The sequence below is a fragment of the Mastomys coucha genome, unplaced genomic scaffold (assembly GCF_008632895.1).
Source record: "Mastomys coucha isolate ucsf_1 unplaced genomic scaffold, UCSF_Mcou_1 pScaffold15, whole genome shotgun sequence".
NCBI lineage: Eukaryota > Metazoa > Chordata > Mammalia > Rodentia > Muridae > Mastomys > Mastomys coucha.
In genome coordinates this window covers 66,587,700-66,605,297 of record NW_022196897.1, presented here as the reverse complement: position 1 = coordinate 66,605,297, position 17,598 = coordinate 66,587,700, and the positions used below count along the sequence as shown (strand labels likewise).

The window sequence follows — 17,598 nt, the reverse complement described above, 5'->3', positions numbered from 1 at the left end:
TTTACTCAAACAAGGCGGTGGGGGAATAAAAGGGAATAATTTGTTCTTTGGAGTTATAAGCAGGGACACGAGTTTAAGTAGTCATCTTTTAGTTCACTAGAATTTTTCCTTCAAAAGCAAAACTTTTGTGTTGACTTTTGTTTTTCGATTACTAAAAATACCATTAAATTTTTCAATGTATTTCTTAAATATACTAAATGTGAAATTTATCACACTGCACATAAAACTAATGTGCATGAAAGCTACTTGGATAGTATGCATGGTCCTAAAGCATTAAACCACGGGGGAAAAGTGAGTTACCCAGTCCTAAATCACACATTATGAATAACCCTAGAGCAGACTCCAGACCCCAACAGCATACCTGGAGTGCAGAGGAGCGGAAAGGTGAAGGCACCCGCACTGCACGGAGCTGCTCATTCAGGCCCAGCAAGCGCTCCTCCAGCTGCATCTCCAGGTCCTGCAGTTCCATCCGGACAGAGTTTCGCAAACCCTGCAGCTGGTCAACTTCATATCTGTCAGATTGGGACAAGCATAACTTTGAAAAAGTAGTAGGGGTACAATTTCTAGTTACCACACTTTTGAAGAGTATGAACTGAAGGAAGGTACTGCAATCTTTTTTTTTATTAGATGTTTTCTTTATTTACAAATATCTCCTTTCCCAGGTTCCCCTCCAAAAAAGGAAAAAAAGAGAAAAAAGAAAAAAACTAAAACTAAAACAAACCCTGTTCCTTCCCCCCTCCCCATGCTCACCACCCTACCCCTTCCTGCTTACTGGCCCTGGCATTCCCCTACTCTGGGGCATAGGACCTTCACAGGGCCAAGGGCCTTTCTTCCCATTGATGACCAACTAAAGGAAGAACAATTCAGAGACTGTTCCACCTGGGAATCCTTCTTATATTCAATCATCAAATCTAGACACTATCGTGGATGCCAGCAAGTGCTGGACAACAGGAGCCTGATATAGCTATCTCCTGAGAGGCTATGCAAGTACCCAACAAGTACAGAAGTAGAGGCTCACAGCCATCCATTGGACTGAGTACAGGTTCCCCAATGAAGGAGCTAGAGAAAAGACCCAAGGAGCTGAAGGGTTTGCAGCCCCTTAGGACAAATAAAATATGAACTAACTAGTACCCTCAGAGCTCCCAGGGACTAAACCACCAACCAAAGAGTACACATGGTGGGACTAATGGCTCCAGCAGCATATGTATAGCAGTGGATGGCCAAATTAGTCATCAATGGGAGGAGAGGCCCTTGGCCCTGTGAAGGTACTGCAATCTTAAAAGTTCAGAGAGCAACCCTGAGGTGCTGACAAGGTCTTTGGTCTCCAGCACTCTCACCTCTCTGAAAAGCACTCTGCAGCGGGAGATAGCTCAGTAAGCTCCGCCTGCCCATTTCTTATCTATACTGCTTCACTACACACAGTTCAGGGTGCGAACAGAGCTGGGTTCTGAAGAAGCTATGCTGAGGGTCTGCTTCTCGGAAGGAAAGGCTCTGACTGTACTAACACAGCTAACTATACTGACCTGTCCTCCTCTGTCATATGAGGGTACACCACAGTTTGCTGCCGCAGCATGGCCAGCTCCAAGTCCATCATCTGCGTTCTGAACAGATTCAGGCTCCGCCTCACGACTTGAAGCTCCTGAAAGGTATTCTGAAAAGCAATGTATCAGGATTACACTTCTAAATCACATACATTATTGCAACTCAAATAATGAGGGGGAAATTTAAGGCAGAACTTACTTCATAAAGAGGTAGAACAGACGACTTCTGAGTACTGTATGGAGCAGCAGCAAGATCAGGTCCTCTCGTCATAGGATACTTCAAACAGATGAAACAGGATTAAAAGACAGGTCAAACTGACTACTGCCAAGTTCTCTGAGGTGCTATAGTTAATGTGAGGTATGCATTATCAATTCTTTTTGAGCTAAGTCAAACTCACAATGATATATATTATAATCAACAACAAAAGAAATTAGTCTCTACTGCTTCAGTATTCCACGTCCAAATTACTATTTGGGAGAAGGAAGAGGCAAAGGAAAACATATCCATATACATGTGTGTATCTCTGTGTGTGTGTGTGTGTGTCTCTGTATGTGTGTGTCTTTGTGTGTGTGTCTGTGTGCCCATGTACAAGGAAGCATTTGTTTACAGGACTTCCTTCTTGCCTTGAGAAGTAGAGAAGCCAAACTGAGACCCAGAGATCTGACAGCAAAAGGAACAGGAGACTACATTGCACTTCTGTGGCTGGAGAAAGCAGCAAGTGGCCACCATCCACACCCGCAGTGATCCCAGTGAAAGGAAATTAAAAGAGAAAAGGAGAATAGTGTGAATGTATGTATGAGTGTGTATGTGTACATGAGTATTGTGTGAATGAGCACATATTGTGAGTCGAGTGTGTGTGTGTAAGTGAGTGGGAGTATGAGTTTGTGTATGAATGTGAATATGAATGCCCATGCATAAGAGTGTGTGGATGTGAGAGAGAGAGAGAGAGAGAGAGAGAGAGAGAGAGAGAGAGAGAGAGAGAGAGTGTGTGTGTGTGTATGGGGGGTGAGGGAATGAAGGGAGGGAGGGAATGAAGGAGGGAGGGAGAGAGAGAGAGAGGGAGAGAGAGGCTGTATCATGAAAGCAAACAAAAATTCAGTAGGTAAATATGCCTATAGTGGTAACACCTGACCTGAGCTTTAGACATTATGAGGACTTTGCAGTTCATGAAAAGAACGGCAAGGACAGAGCCCCCACAGTTGGAAAACTGCAACAATAACAACCAGCCAACCAACCATGTGATATGTGCAGCTCACCCAAAGTTCAAGGATACTGACAACCCTGAATGCTCTGCTGCCCAGTAGCACTGGAGCACGAGCGGGGACTGTAGACTTATCTGTCTACTGCGGTGAGGTGAGAAGTGAGGAGATTTGCCAACTGAGTTACTGATAGGATAATCCTGGCTAACACACCACAGCTGGAGTGGCTTGCCTGGAAACGCACACTACAGATGTACAGATAGAGAAATTCTATCTCTGAAATTGCCCAGCCTCAAGGAAGTACAACCACAGTGAGAACTAGGATGAGGAAGGAGAAATAGGTGTGCAAACTGTTAGACAGTGGTCAGGAGGACACGGGGGTATTTGAAAGGTATATCTTTTCATAAAGAAATTTTGACTTATTTATTTATTTATTTATTTTACCCAAGTGGCTTCTTGCCCACTATTTCACCGTAACAGGTGGCATGCATTTGGAATTCACACTTTACCTGATTCTCTTTAGAGTTGTTCCAGTTTTGAGGCCATGGAAAGAGATTAATTCTGTGACAGGAGGCCAGCATCAGAGGCAAACAGGTGAGCAGGTGAACAGGAAACTTAGTCAGAGAGCTACAAAGCCCAGGAGAACAGGGAACCACTGGAGCCAAGGAGAAATCTTAGAAAGGAGATCTGCACATCCAAATGGCAGAGAAAAGGAGTAAAAAGATTGAGAAGGAAGATGCTTTTAACAGGACAATCTAAGGTTCAGACAAAGAGAATGACGGAAAGGCTGAGAGGAGAAATGCCGTGGAACGAGGGTCTCAGATGAAATTTGTTAAGGATTAGTGACAGCTTTCCCTCACATAACGAGAGGGGCACGTCTAGGAGGACATGTAGGAAAATAAGGTGAGGTCGTTTGTCTGCTTCATCCCAACTCGCTGAGAGGAATTCAGAGAAATAAAACAAAGATCTTCTTATCTTACCTGTGAAAGGTTCTGTAGTGAGTTTCTAATATCATGCAACACTCTCCGCAACTGCATCTCTATGGCAGAAGGAGGATTCACAGGGCATGCCCTGTATAGGTGGGCAGCATGTCTATGTGAATAGGGACACCCAAAAGAAGAGAAGGCACTACATGCGGCACCTGATATGTTGGGGACACTGTGGGCACTCAGAGTCCTCATGTGTTCACACAGGGGCCTGTCCTGCCACTCAGAGTGGACAGAGTGAAGGGAGCAGGTGGACTGGGATATTGGAGCAAACTGTGGGCAGGGGGCAAGCCTTCCATGGTGGCATTCCTCCAGTCGTGCCCCCTCATTCGGAGGGGTTTCTTCTTTTTTCACAGAGGATGGCGGGATGAAGATGGTAGATTTAACCAAAGACTGACCATCATGTTCAGTTACTTGCTTTTCCAATTCTTGTTCCTCTTCGGGTGTGTACTTGTAGGTGAAGGACGGTGGGCTGCACCTGGTCTCTTTTCCTGGAGATAATCGTACATTGACAGAAGACACAACCCTTACTGGGCTCAGTAAAGTAGTGGGCAAAGACTGAGACCTTCTTAGAGGATAGCCAGCTTTTGCGAGCAAGTACCTTTGTTTCAACAGATCCTTTGATTTTATTAGGCTCCGCCCTACTCTCTGCCCAGACATACTGCAAACCTTCATTTGAGCTCTCTGCAGGGCAGTGTTCACTCTGTCCACAGAGGAGGGAAACCCAGTTTTCTTTTCAGAGCTCATACCGCTACCCTGGCCTTCAAAGGAAGCCAAGGGTCTGAGAATATGGTGTGTGGTGTACTGGGCAAATTCACATTCGCTGCCTTTCTCCATATCACTCTCTCCACTCCCTTCCCTCGGGAGCTCTCCAGTGGCTGTCAGAGGTGGCTGCTCCTCTGTTTCTGTAATCTGAGGACCAGGTTCACATGGGCCCTTCGTGGACTCACTGTTTCCAGCATTCTCTGCAGTCACACACAGAGGGAAATCTTGGTGGTCTGCTTTTCTTTTCTCAGCAGCTATTACCACCTTTGTTCTTCCTTTCTGCAGAGAGGGAAGGGACTCCTCCTCTGACTCATTAAAGTAAGGCTGGTCTTGTGCTGTAGGAGTCACGTGGTCTTCACCAAGCGATGTGACAGTCGTTTCACTGTCACAGCTGTCAGCACTGCTGCCCATGGCTTGAACCTGTGAAGGAAAGCATTTGCGAGGCTGAGGGTGAGTCAGAGTCCCCACTGACAAGACTACAGATGGGGTGCCCCTGACTCAACCCTCACCATTTGTAGCTGTTCTGCTTTTTACCGCCCTGCCCCCCACTTACTCACCAAGATTGTCTCAGACCTATTTCTCTTACATTTCCTTTCTAACACATGAAACTGACTTTCAGAGTTAGACAGAAATGTCTTTCTGTTCTTCTCCAACACACATACTTTCCTAGTTCTCATCATCTTCTCTTCATTCTGAAAGGAATTGTGTTCCTTTTCCACAGCTAACCTGGGCCACCTTGCTCCAGGACCAGAGGTCTCTCAACAGTTTCACCCCAGATTCTTCTGGATCAAACTTTCTCACAGTATGGCTCCTTCCCTAAGCTGACAAACATAGCTCCCATGTGAGACACAGAGGCCTCTCCCAGCAGGTAGTCAAACTTCCTTCCAAAGGTGGCCAGAGCCTCCTCTTCCCTTCCTCATCACTGGCATAGGCCTGAGGTGCCTTCACCTCGTTTATTTCATCACAACTACATACACTCTTCCCATTGCCCAATTTTTTGTGCACTGCATTATTCTTTACGAGAGAGTTAAATGGCCACTCTGTGAACATGGTGGAATGTGAAACCTCAGAACACAGACCACGTAAATCATGCAGAGCTGCCCATTCACTTCAACACACTGGATTACATGCACGGCTACGGTCCTGCAGCATGAGAGGTACAACCAAACACTGAAACCCACAGATGGCTGTGGGACAAATGCCACTCTTGCAGCACTGTAAAGCTGCAACTTTTGGATCAAGAAATTACAGTCTGGAGCAGATACCCATTTGCCTTTATCAATATGTTTTACATTACGCTTTCATATTACTATCATTTTTCCATTTTAACTTGAATAATTCTCCTCAGTGTTTTCTTTAATAGTTTTTAATTTACTCTCTTGAGAATGTCCTGCATATCATACAATGAATTATGATCACAACTACATCCCATTTCTCCATTCCAACTCCCTCCAGATTTCTACATCATGTCTCCTTCCCAACTTCAGATCTTAATTTTTTTTTCTTGGTAACACACTGTGTACCAATCTTTATATGTACCTGGCTTTAGGGTTACCCACTGGAACATGGGCAACCCACTAGTGGCCAGAACCCCCAAACAAAATGAGCCAGATACCAACAGCTCTCCTAGGGTAGACCTTTCTGAGCCCTCCTCCCACGTGATTCTTCCTGTGTCTCCTTGGGTGTATTTCTAGCCTGTTTAGCCATGCTTCTAGGAAACTCTTTAATCTTTTTTGTTTTCTTTATTTCAATTTTCAGATTTTATTAATGACATTTTGAAGCCCTTTCCTGTGCATTCTGTGACTCTGTGTACCTACCAACCACCAGCTCAAGGGTGAAAAAGCACCTGGCTTTCTGAGTTACCTAAAATATTTTAATTTTCATAAAAGTTCATAGTTTAATTTTCATAAAAGTTCATAGAACTAACAGGAATGTGAGTTTTAAAATAAACAAAATTTATTTAAAAATACTGGAATATAATGAGTATAAGCAAATAAGAAAAGCATCAGACACCAAGCAGTTTAAAGCCAAGGTACCTGGAGGTGGTTGAGGGAGAGGCAGTCTGTGGAGTCCTCAGCAAAGCCACTGCTGTCGGAATGCTGGCTCGCAGTTCGCAGCAGGTGATCTGTCAGTAGAAACATGCTATTAAACAAAACCAGTGCATAGGCCTGCCATGGCAGTGACATCATCATAGAAACGGTTCCCAACAGAGCAGCACAAATTGCTGAGGAAGAACTGCAGCTTCAAAGCACAGCCAGTAACTCAGGTTTAGATAAAAGCTGGATCACGGTTTCCAGCAGAAACTCCTGGCGTTCATTTGCTAAGTAAGCTCCAATGGCAAAGTGCTTGATAAATCTGATTATCACAGATGTAACTGGATGAAATAAAAATAAACAATTTACAAATTATCTAAATCTATAAAAATAGTTAAGAAGTGAAATTAGAAGTTTATATGCAGAATTCAGTAAAACATCCTGTATCTTCCTATTTGAAAGAATGAAAGTAAGGGCTAAAGCTAATCACTGGAAATATGAGAGTATTCAAGTATCTCTAGTGTTTCTTATGATGCAAGTATCTGTGTTAGGAAATAATTTTTCATGACAATTAAAGAGAAGCCAAAGATTCAATTAATATATAACACTGCTAATTTTGCAAAGACGTGTTTATCATTATGTCTCAAAGTTCTAATTTCTAAGTATTTTATGAAAGATACTAGATATTTAAACAAATATACATTCTTTTATGTACAGCCAGCAAGATAGCATTCTATCTACATTATGTTTACTGCAAGAGGGGACTTTATATCTCATACACTTGCAAGATTGTGTGAAATTCCTGAAGAATTTCAAAAGCAATAGGCTAAATACAGTGTTTACCAAATAATCTAAACCAGATAATATGACTAAATAAAATCCCAAATTAGACTTTATTCAGGCTTAAAAACATCTTGTTGGAGTTTGAAGGTTCAAGAAATAGTGATTATATCCCAATTAAAATCTGAGAAAAAACTTCAACAGTGTTATGATATTAATAAAGCTGTATAATGAGTTAAAGATGTATTCTATCTCCTCACCAAACCTACAAATGTTGGACTATAACAAACTGTTCCCAGCAATCTAAGTGGGCATTACATTCCTTCAAAACGACCTAGCTGTCTAGCCAGAGCAGCTGCTACCGTCTCTCTCTGTGTTTGTGTTGTATGGCTCTGTTTTGTTTTGTTTATAACTACACTGTGAGCCCATGAAGGCAGGAACTTTACTTATTCTTAATGTTCTGGTATGGAGAACGACATGGCAATGTTTGCTTAATGACTCAGTGGTGACTCTCAACAATTAAACAGTTACATAAATGATCTAGAAATTGAAGGGCCTATCTGTTAGGGAAAAGGGAACTTCTATGAAGTACAAAGAAGCCAGACTCAGTTTCTTCAGAGATTTGCTGACTGTGCAGCAGCATAAGGTCTGGGCCAGTGCCCCTCAAAGCTGAGCACCACGTGTTCCACAGTCTGATTGGCAGTGCAGACTGAGCGGGCTCCAGAGTGGGCAGGGGAAGTGAATAGCACAAAGAGCTTAAGTTTCTTCTTAATTTAGACCTAAGGATTAATCCTCCATTCTGAAGACATAGTATATTACCTTAATTTAAAAGTTAGATGAAAGTATGAACCAAAAACAAAAGTATGAACCAAAACAAAATATGGAAACCATCTGTTTAGTATTAAAATCACTATATTCTCTTGTAGATTTTCATGAAGAACAGTTGTCTTCTATAGAGAGCAGTGTAGGACTTCTAGGAACCCGAGGCTGCCCAGTAAACACTAGGCCGGACCATGAGCTGAGTCACTGACTCTTTCTCCATGCAAAAAACGAGTCCCTGCACTGAGACGAGAAGAGTGTACTTGCAGAGCTGACCAGTGAAGGCATGGCTTGTTTCTATTCTACTTGTGAAATGAGTATGCTGCTAATTCTAACTATGAAGTTATGGCCAGTCTGTGATGGACCACATTACCATGATTCCATAGGCTACCTTACAAAATGGACCAAATGTCACTGTTTTCTGTAGCCTTTTATCACAACTGCACATGCAAAACTCTTTTACTGTAACTTTATAAAAGATTTATTGGCAAATATGTAAATGGTTTTATTTGTGACATCATAAACAAGAGACTGAAGATGGGTAGCCAGGAGAAACTCCAATTTGACCATCAACTGAATATATTTTCTGCATTACTCACAGTTTCCCTAGAACAACTTAAAGGAAATTTACTATACTTTATCATCCTTTGACAAATAACGAGTTAGTTGCTTTGTTCAATATTGCCTCTGCTGCCTATTCCCTTTACACTTCAGAAGCAGATATATTCATTTGCATACTTAAGAAAGAAAGAATAACCAATGAGAAACTTCACTCTGTGTCTGACTAGAGGTGAAATGACTAGAGGCCCTATTCTTTAATACCACACTGCAACGACAGAAAAGTCACATGCAAACTGTTCCTCAGGAAGACTAACATGTAATTTTCTATTCTAAGAACATTCATATAAATTTTTTGTTAAGAAAAAAAAACAGGTGGTTTGGTATGTGTGAAGTTTTAAAAATAAACAGTCCTACCTTCAGTGGTCATTTAACTTCTTCCTCTTTCTCTAAATACAAATGCTTTGTAAATTTAAAGCCAGACAGCATTTTCTAGTTGCAAGCCAAAGTGTAAGGAGTGGATCCAAAGGTTCTCTGGCCAATAATTAATGATTCCAGAAAAGAGTAGAATTTGCAGCCACTCACCTTTGATCCACACCTTTGTATTTTACTTGGTTTAACTATTGCCAGCAAGTTTTTGTCAGAGTTATACTTATAATATATATTTGCATAAAAAGTTCAGAAACAGAGTGTCCAATCATAACAATAAAAGTAGTCATAATCTGTTTCAGTCCATATGCAGATTTTAAATCTAGAGCACCCAGAAATGTTTAATGAGGTTATTACAGGATAAACAATATAGTATAAGCTTGTAACAATAAAGTCTCCCCCATAAAAGCCCCACAAAAATTATATTCTGAGATGAGAGGACCCCCTCCCCCTGCATCCTCATCTTTTCACGCTTACTGCTACTCCACACACTGATAGACACTCCTTTCCTCAGCTGACAACACAGAGCAGCTATAGGAAATAGTGGTCAGTGGTCCACTTACCTCTTTTTGACTTGGCAAGACTTAGCTGGCAAGTGGCTGGCACGTGAGGTGTTTCTCCCTCTGTGCTCTGGACCTAAAAAAAAATCATATGTAGTTGAAACTAAGAATCTATGGCAGAGAAGAGTGTCTCTTGATGGTTATTCATTAAGCAAATCAGTCTAACTAAAGTGCACCAAACATTATGTAGGCACTTTATCTTAAAATTGTCAGCATGCCTACAACTTAGGTTTTCTGACCTACTTCCCCACTGACATGCAGCACTCAGCCTAGGTAACCGGCAGAGAAGGGCAGCATCTAAAGTAGGTGCACATATACAAATGTATCCAAAACTCCACAAGAGAGACTGTGTTTCTCAAAAGTTACTCTCTGTGAAAGATAGCCCACAACAGGAGGTTGCCCCAAATGTTAGACATTCAAGTAGTTCCAGTATGAGGAAAAATGCTAATCTGTGTACCATAGGAGGCGATGACTGAGCCCTACTTGAGGCACACACAAGTTTGGTATCTATGTAAGTAGGACACCATGTTCCTACTGCTAAGTTTTCTGACGTCCTCCAATTTGAGGCATCAATTGTTACTCATGTATAAGAATGTTCTGTCCCAACAAAAATGTTCTTTCAAGACATAGTGGTATTTTAAGTGGGAAGGAAATCTTAATACAACTAAAATCTTGAAGAGTCTTCCCCATAAAAGTCGCTCTAAAAATTCTATTTAATGGAAGTACCAAACCTAGAAAAAGCTGCCTTTTTTCTACCTACACAACTGTATCATTATTTAGGAAATTTTGATTCTAAATGCCATCCTCACCCAGTGGAGACACTACCTAGCTGTTCTAGTATGACTAACTTGTATCAAGAGTAAACATTTGAGGAGGCAATTGTTCACTTCTACCACTTTACCAAATAAATGGAAACAAAATGGTAAAAATGAAGGTTTTTAAATGTGAATAAATCAATGAACCAATAACAAACTTTTGACTTGAACCTTGGTGTACTTGCAGCTATGAATTAATTAAAATAAGAAATAACCCATAGGAATGAATAGAAAGTCACCACACACCACATACAACCACTACACACACAAACACACAAGTGCGAGTGCGCACCCGTGCGAGAGACAGACAGTCAGAGAGACAGACAGAGATGGAGACAGACAGTCAGAGAGACAGACAGAGATAGAGACAGACAGTCAGAGAGACAGACAGAGATGGAGAAAGACAGTCAGAGAGACAGACGGAGATGGAGACAGAAAAAGAGAAAGCACAGCACCACAGATGATAGTACCCCCTGTGGGGGTTTCTGATTTGTGATGACTTCTGTATATATAGTCCCAAGAACCTAGAGTTATGACCTGAAGAAACTGAAAGTAGTGACCATTTAACACTATCCCGAGTATGACACATAAAGTAAGCTTTACTTTTATTTGCTACTACTTAAAAAATATATTATTCAAAGCAGCAGACACAAGTCCAACCGGAAAACCATTGTTTTAAGTACAAGGGAACAGAACACATTTTCTTTTTATATTCAACAAAAGGCCTATTATTAGCTGCTACTCTGGCCCAGCCTAATACAGATTTCTAAAAACAATCATTAACTAGATTGAAAGAGTACAGAAGAAATCCACATAACTATTTATATCTTAGGAATCTCAGCTTAGACACAACAAATTACGACCTCCCACTTTATAGATGTAGGATTATAAAATATTCTATTTCCTTAGAGATATATTAGTCACAAAGTGGTGTGGGTTTAAAGAACTTGCTACCTTCTCTAGCCTTATATCCTTCACGATGCTATTCTAGGGAAAAAAATATTTCTCCTCTTACTACAAAGCCCTTCATCAATGCAAGAACAGTCTCTGACAGTGGAGAGGGTCACGTTTACTTACATAACTGCTAATGTCAGGAAGACTGTTCTCAGCAAATCTTACTGTATTAAGACCGTGATTGATGACTTATTCTTAGTCTTACTGGGCATGACTATGCAAAAGTCAGATTTCAGTGTAAAACCATGAAGCCAATACAGAATAAAGATCTACACAGCAAGCATTCCTAGTGCTATATGGTAAGTTGGCCACATATTCTAGGTAGCCTTTGATTAAATTTTTACAAATATAATCAAATAAAACTGAAGTCAGTAACAAGTAATAGGTTTTTATCATACAATTCTTTAAACTTTAGGTAAGTTCAAAACTTTGCATGATAAAAGGAAAGCAATCAAAATACACATTAAGCCAAAACAGCAAAGTCACTCAGCTTTCTGAGTTAGTGTCTGGGCAGCTTGGTTTCTTGATGGCACTGCCTTTTGGATGCAGCTCCCCTCCAGCCCTTCAACTCAGGACCACAACAACACTAACCATCTTATACATGCTAAATACAAAATAATGCTGAAGTAAAATTTAAATTAGAGTCTTAGAAATTATAATTCTATGTTATATCACAAAAAAGAAAGAAACAAAGAAGAGGAAGAAAGAAGAAAAAGAAAAGAGAAAGAGAGAAAGAAAGAACCTAAGAATGTTTTGTCATAAGTTTTCTGGAGCTATGACAAGGACTTGAGCTCTTGTCCTCTTATCTCACTAATCTCCTTCCTCACTCTGTTCCATGAACAGTGCAGGTCAAAGGAACCAGTCCTGAGTTCAAGTCTTCCTAGCCAATTACTGACTTTTAAAAACTATCTGTGCTAGTTATCAGTTTTGCAATTATAAAATAAGGGTGAAAACTCTTCTATCACAAGTCCTTAAGTCAATCAAAAGTAACAACAAAGTAGCAATGACACAGGCTAGCGACCCCTCAACAGCCTTCATTCACAGACATCAATCAGTCCATCTGAAGCTCTGGCATCATAGCAAATATGGCTCCCCTCAGAGAGAAGACCAAAACACTGCTGGGAAGTAACATCTAAGTGTCAGGAAGTGTAAGGGAGGGGAACTCTTTCAAACAAGCTTTGTATTAGTCTACTATTCTGTAATTACTTCTAAGTTACCTTAAAGAAAAGAAAACTGCTACGTTTTAAAATAAACAACACACAAAGTTTGTTTCAACTGTTATGTAATTTTTAAAAAAGACTCAAGGAATTTTAGATTAAAAAAATATCAGAACAAAACAACAAGAAACAACCCAGTGACTATCTAGGATTTGGAATATCAGGGCAGATACCAAACATCAGAATTAATATTTAAATTCTTATCTTCAGAAACTACAGCTATAAGTCAGCACGGTGGTACATGCCTGTAATCCTAATATTTGGGAAGCCAAAGCAGGAGAATCAACCCAGGCAGCATAGCAAGATCCCATCTAAAGAAACCAAATTCACAAATTTGGAAGGCCAAAGGAAGAATGCCACTGTTCCTCAAATACCCCACTGATTTGGAATTATTTGAACTCGAATAAATAAATAGAGTAAACCCTGAAACTTAGAATCTAAAAGTAATTAGTTGTTTAAGTACAAAGGAAGATTTACAGTTATTTTAGGAGCTCAAGCAAGATTGTATGTGCACCCAGTAACAATTACTTTTAAATAGTTCATTAGCACAGTGAGAGAACTGAGAGGATTCTCAGCACAGAGGAAGGCTCCCTCCACTAGTGTAGACATATTCCCAAAGCAGGAGCAACTGCTCATTCAGTAGGATCACTTTAACTGTGACCCCTTCAGACTGCTGATATCTAACTCCAAGGACTTACCATGCTATATTCAACAAGCCAACAAAAACAAACCAAAAAAAAAAAAAAAAAAAAAAAAAAAAAAAAAGAAAGAAAGAAGGAAAGAAAGAAAGGAAGGAAGGAAGGAAGGAAAGAAAGAAAGAAAGGAAGGAAGAAAGAAAGGAAGGAAGAAAGATCCATGCCACTAAGATTTAAAATCCTCTCCCATATCCCAACCAAAAAAAAAAAAAAAGAGAGAGAGAAAGGGTTTAGAATTTCTGGATATTCTGGACATTCTAAAACATCTTTTAGAAGGCAAATTGACTTTTAACTAAAACAGTCTACATACTTTTTTTTTTGAGTTTTTCATTTGCTAAATATAAGAAAGAAGCATTCTGCTGCTTCTAGCCTGTCTCATTCAGTCTTGTCCTTTGTGAAGCTCTCTTCACACTTAAACATCATCCCCCTAGGTCCTGGCCAACGCAGGCTTCCCTCCTGTCTCACTCACCTGATTAGACAGCCTCACCCACAGAGCCAGACTGCAACATTCTTCCCTACTCCAGCCAGAGCTGCTGCTCTTGAGGCCTCTCACTGAGAGCTGGCCCTGAGAGAGAGCTCTAACTTGTATCTACTTGCTGTTCACATAAGAACAAATGTTCTCCTCAGAGATCAGACCCCAACTAAAGGAGTATCAGAGAGAAGCACACAAGCTACTCTGAATAGGATGTAAGCTAGCCTTGGGAAGACTGGTTTTTTGTTTTTTGTTTTTTGTCTGCTAGTACAATTCGTATCATGCCTAAGAGGAAATGAAAATAACACATTTCCCTGCTTTATCCATTGTTCTAGAAGTTTCTTTAAAGTTTCCAAAGGAAAAAAACACAATTCTAGGAGGTTTTTAATAAATATTGTAAATAGATATGAAAAAAGCAAGGATTCATTATCCTTAAAGTTCCTCTATTTATATTAGGCAAAGTTAAAAATTAATTTGTTATATGTATTTGAGAAAATATCTTACGAGGTACATCAGGCTACTAGCCTAGAACTTGCTATGTAGCTTCAGCTTATCTCAAACTCATTGTGCCTCAATCCTTTGGATGTTAGTTACTACCAACATACAACACCATTCCTAGTGACCACACACACACCCACACACACACAGAGTATCTACATTCCTTAACTATCCATGTAATCTTCATTTCACAAAATGGTTCAAGTTATTTTGTCATTAATGACTTTTCCAGCAGAGGGCACAAGTGAAAAGGTCTATGAGGAAAGGTAAGTGCCACCACGTTGCACCCACCATTTGACAAGCCTTCAAGGCCCTTCCTTCCCTGTATGTTATCTGAACCCTTTCAGAGACTTAACACTTACACTTCTGCTTAGAACTTATGAGTTCTTTTAAAATCCTAGAAATTATAAAAAGGACAGTCAACCTACTGCTGTCTAAACTGAGTCAGTCACCAGCATGAAATTCCCAGCTACTGTATAATTTGTATAGATTTGCATACCACAGTGCAGGGCTAAAGTATAGAAGCTGCTGGATCTACTCAGCACAGGAGTGGGCGCAGGGAAGAGCTGAGCATAGAGTCTGTCTTAGGACTAGCTGGACCAAAACACACTTAACAGAAATCAACAGGACAGAGCCAGGGTTTGCAAGAATGCATCAGAATCCTCTCTCATACTCATAGTACTAAGGCAGAAATCACTTTAGTACCTCAAAGAATGGAAATCTAAACTACAGGAAAAAGATTTAGGGACAAGTAGCCTACAAGAAAATGGACAATATCCACAGGGCTTCTTCTAGTCCCTTCACTTTACTCTCTAGCCATAATTAACATATAAAAAAAGGCAGAAGCCACCAAAAACACAAATAACTCTATCAGCAACTGAAACTGTGAAATCAATAAAAAGTCATCACTAATGTGACTGATACAAAAAGCAGCAAAGAGAATATTAGGGTACCATTATTTACTCTTCAATCCAAGAAAATGTGATTCTAAAGCTAACATGAATTATTACCAAGGCAAATCTTCCATATTTTTCAATAAGAAAAATTATATTTCACACAGTCACAACATAGATACCTCAGTTTCTTCCTGTGTAACACGAGACAGCATTTCTATGTACTGCTCCTTATGTCAAGCACAGTCCCTCCCACAGAGTGTAGTGCCCTGGTCCATACAGCTGAATCTCGTGCTCTGTGCTCTGTCTACAAGCTCTGGATAAACCTCCTGAGTACTTTTACATTCTTGAATTTAGACTTTATGTTAACTAGCAGGAGTATCAATGGGTAAAATAAAGTCACCAAATGTTTATCTGGACTTATAAAGCCCCACCCAGCAGCTTTCCAGAACCACCCTTCCCTTTCGGCCACACACACATCACCAGTATCTCTTCATAAGGTGCCCTCACCCTCACCCTGGTCACTGGGACCCCTGAAGACTGAACTGCAAACCTGTTTGATCTTTGTATTTTCACTGCTATGCAATGAAATGATCTGGATTTATATATACACTTTCAATGCTCTCTAATATCAAAGCCTTAGGCTTGAGAAAAAAAATGGTTGCTGATAAAATGTCACTGGATAGATGACAGCTGAGCCTCAGGGGCTCCACCACATTCAGTTCTCAACCAACCCTTGGTTTGGAAATAGAAGCAGGAGTGTCAACAGGAGGATGCAGTTTATTTCCACAGTTGTGAATGTTAGCGACCTCCCTTTCTATAAACACTGCGGAAGCTTTTTTCCTCCTGGCTCTCTACTTACAAAGGAACCTCAGGAAAGTTTTTGCCTACCTCTTCCATCTCGAAGGAGTCTTTCTGCTGCGCCATTATGTTTCTTATGGATGGGATTGTCAGGGGTGCACAAGGCTCCTTCTCACTCGAGGACGCCTGGCCACTCTTCAGCTCACTGTTGCTCTCCAGTGCACTGTGGCTGGACATGCTGCCATCATGGTCAAAGTCAGTATCTGTCACAGCAGACTTCTGGAGCAGGTCACTCTCCTGACTGTGAGCTTCTCTGCTTTCTTCACTTTCCACCTTGTGGCTAATATTACTATCTGCTTCATCAGAAAGTCTGTCTGCATCAACGCTATCTGTGATGGTTGATGAACTACCTGAGGCTTCTTCTGTAACCGTAGCCAGCATCGAAGAAGACTCCTTCTTCTTTACAACTTTCTGAAGCTTAGGATCACTCTTGCCACCGCCACTGTCTTCAGACAGTGAGGCACTTAGACTCCTTCCTTTCTCAGCAGCGGGGGAAGAACTCCCTTCTCCTTTCTCTGTTTTATCAACACATAAGTTTAGTTTTGATAGTGTTTTCATCAGACGGTTTGCAGTGTTGCTTCGAGTTAGAGGAGGGGGGGGTTCTGTCACCTCCTTGGTGGAGGCCACTGAGGACATACTTCCAATGCGCTGCAGTGGAGTCCCAGAGACTTGGGAATATAGAGAAGAAAATGCATTGGCCACAGTAGTGAGGACTTCAATTTGGCGAAATCGGCCTACAAAAGGAAAAAAGAAATTATATGCTTATATTATACATACATCTTGTAAACAAATTCCATGCTTATGCTACATGTATATAGAGTAAACAACTCTGTGCTTATGTTATAGGTACATATAGTAAAAACATGCTGTTTAGAATTCTAGTAATTGAATTTAGATCCCAAATATTATGAAATCATATTTTTTCCTAAGTGAACATGTAAACCACTATATTCAGAGGGTAGGGAGGAAGAGGATTTTTACTGTAAAGATTAGATTTATACTTTAAAACAATTAGAAATAAGCACAAAACCTGATGATAGTACTGAAGATAACAGAACCAGCTATTGATCTCTAGTTAGGAATTATTTACTAATTTGGTCATGGGCTCCATTAAGACTCTTGCAAATATCCTCCTAAGAAAATACACATTCGAGTATATTTTATACTGAACTGGAGAGTACAGTTAAAGCACACATAAGGTTGATCCACAGACAATATGAGAGGAATCCTGTTTTAAGACACTATTTAACAGAGAAAAAACAAGTGGAGGCAGAAATGAAAAGACCCAACTGACCAAGGTATTTTAGATTTACAGAAAAACACCTGAAAAGGACTGATCTCATTCGAAATTAACAAAGCTCCAGCCCCTACTTCTTGAACAAATACAAATTGGAGATAAACAAAAGGTTCTACACATAAATTATGATGAGTTAAAGAGGATCGGAAGAGAATAACCTCCATAGACAGACAGACAGACAGATATATACATACATACATACATACATACATACATACATACATA

General features: G+C 40.4%; 1 protein-coding gene across 2 annotated transcripts in view; it reads right to left on the bottom strand.

Annotated features, from left to right (window-relative positions):
- The window catches only part of Itprid2 (ITPR interacting domain containing 2), an 83,521-nt gene that overhangs the window by 12,433 nt on the left and 53,490 nt on the right, over positions 1-17,598 (bottom strand). For both annotated transcript variants that reach the window (XM_031370777.1, XM_031370776.1), the window contains 7 exons: positions 16,107-16,810; positions 9,675-9,747; positions 6,529-6,617; positions 3,722-4,912; positions 1,741-1,818; positions 1,524-1,651; positions 362-512 (listed from right to left, as the gene is read on the bottom strand). In XM_031370777.1, the coding sequence (XP_031226637.1) occupies positions 362-512; positions 1,524-1,651; positions 1,741-1,818; positions 3,722-4,912; positions 6,529-6,617; positions 9,675-9,747; positions 16,107-16,810 (2,414 nt within the window). The remainder of the gene's footprint in view (positions 1-361; positions 513-1,523; positions 1,652-1,740; positions 1,819-3,721; positions 4,913-6,528; positions 6,618-9,674; positions 9,748-16,106; positions 16,811-17,598) is intronic.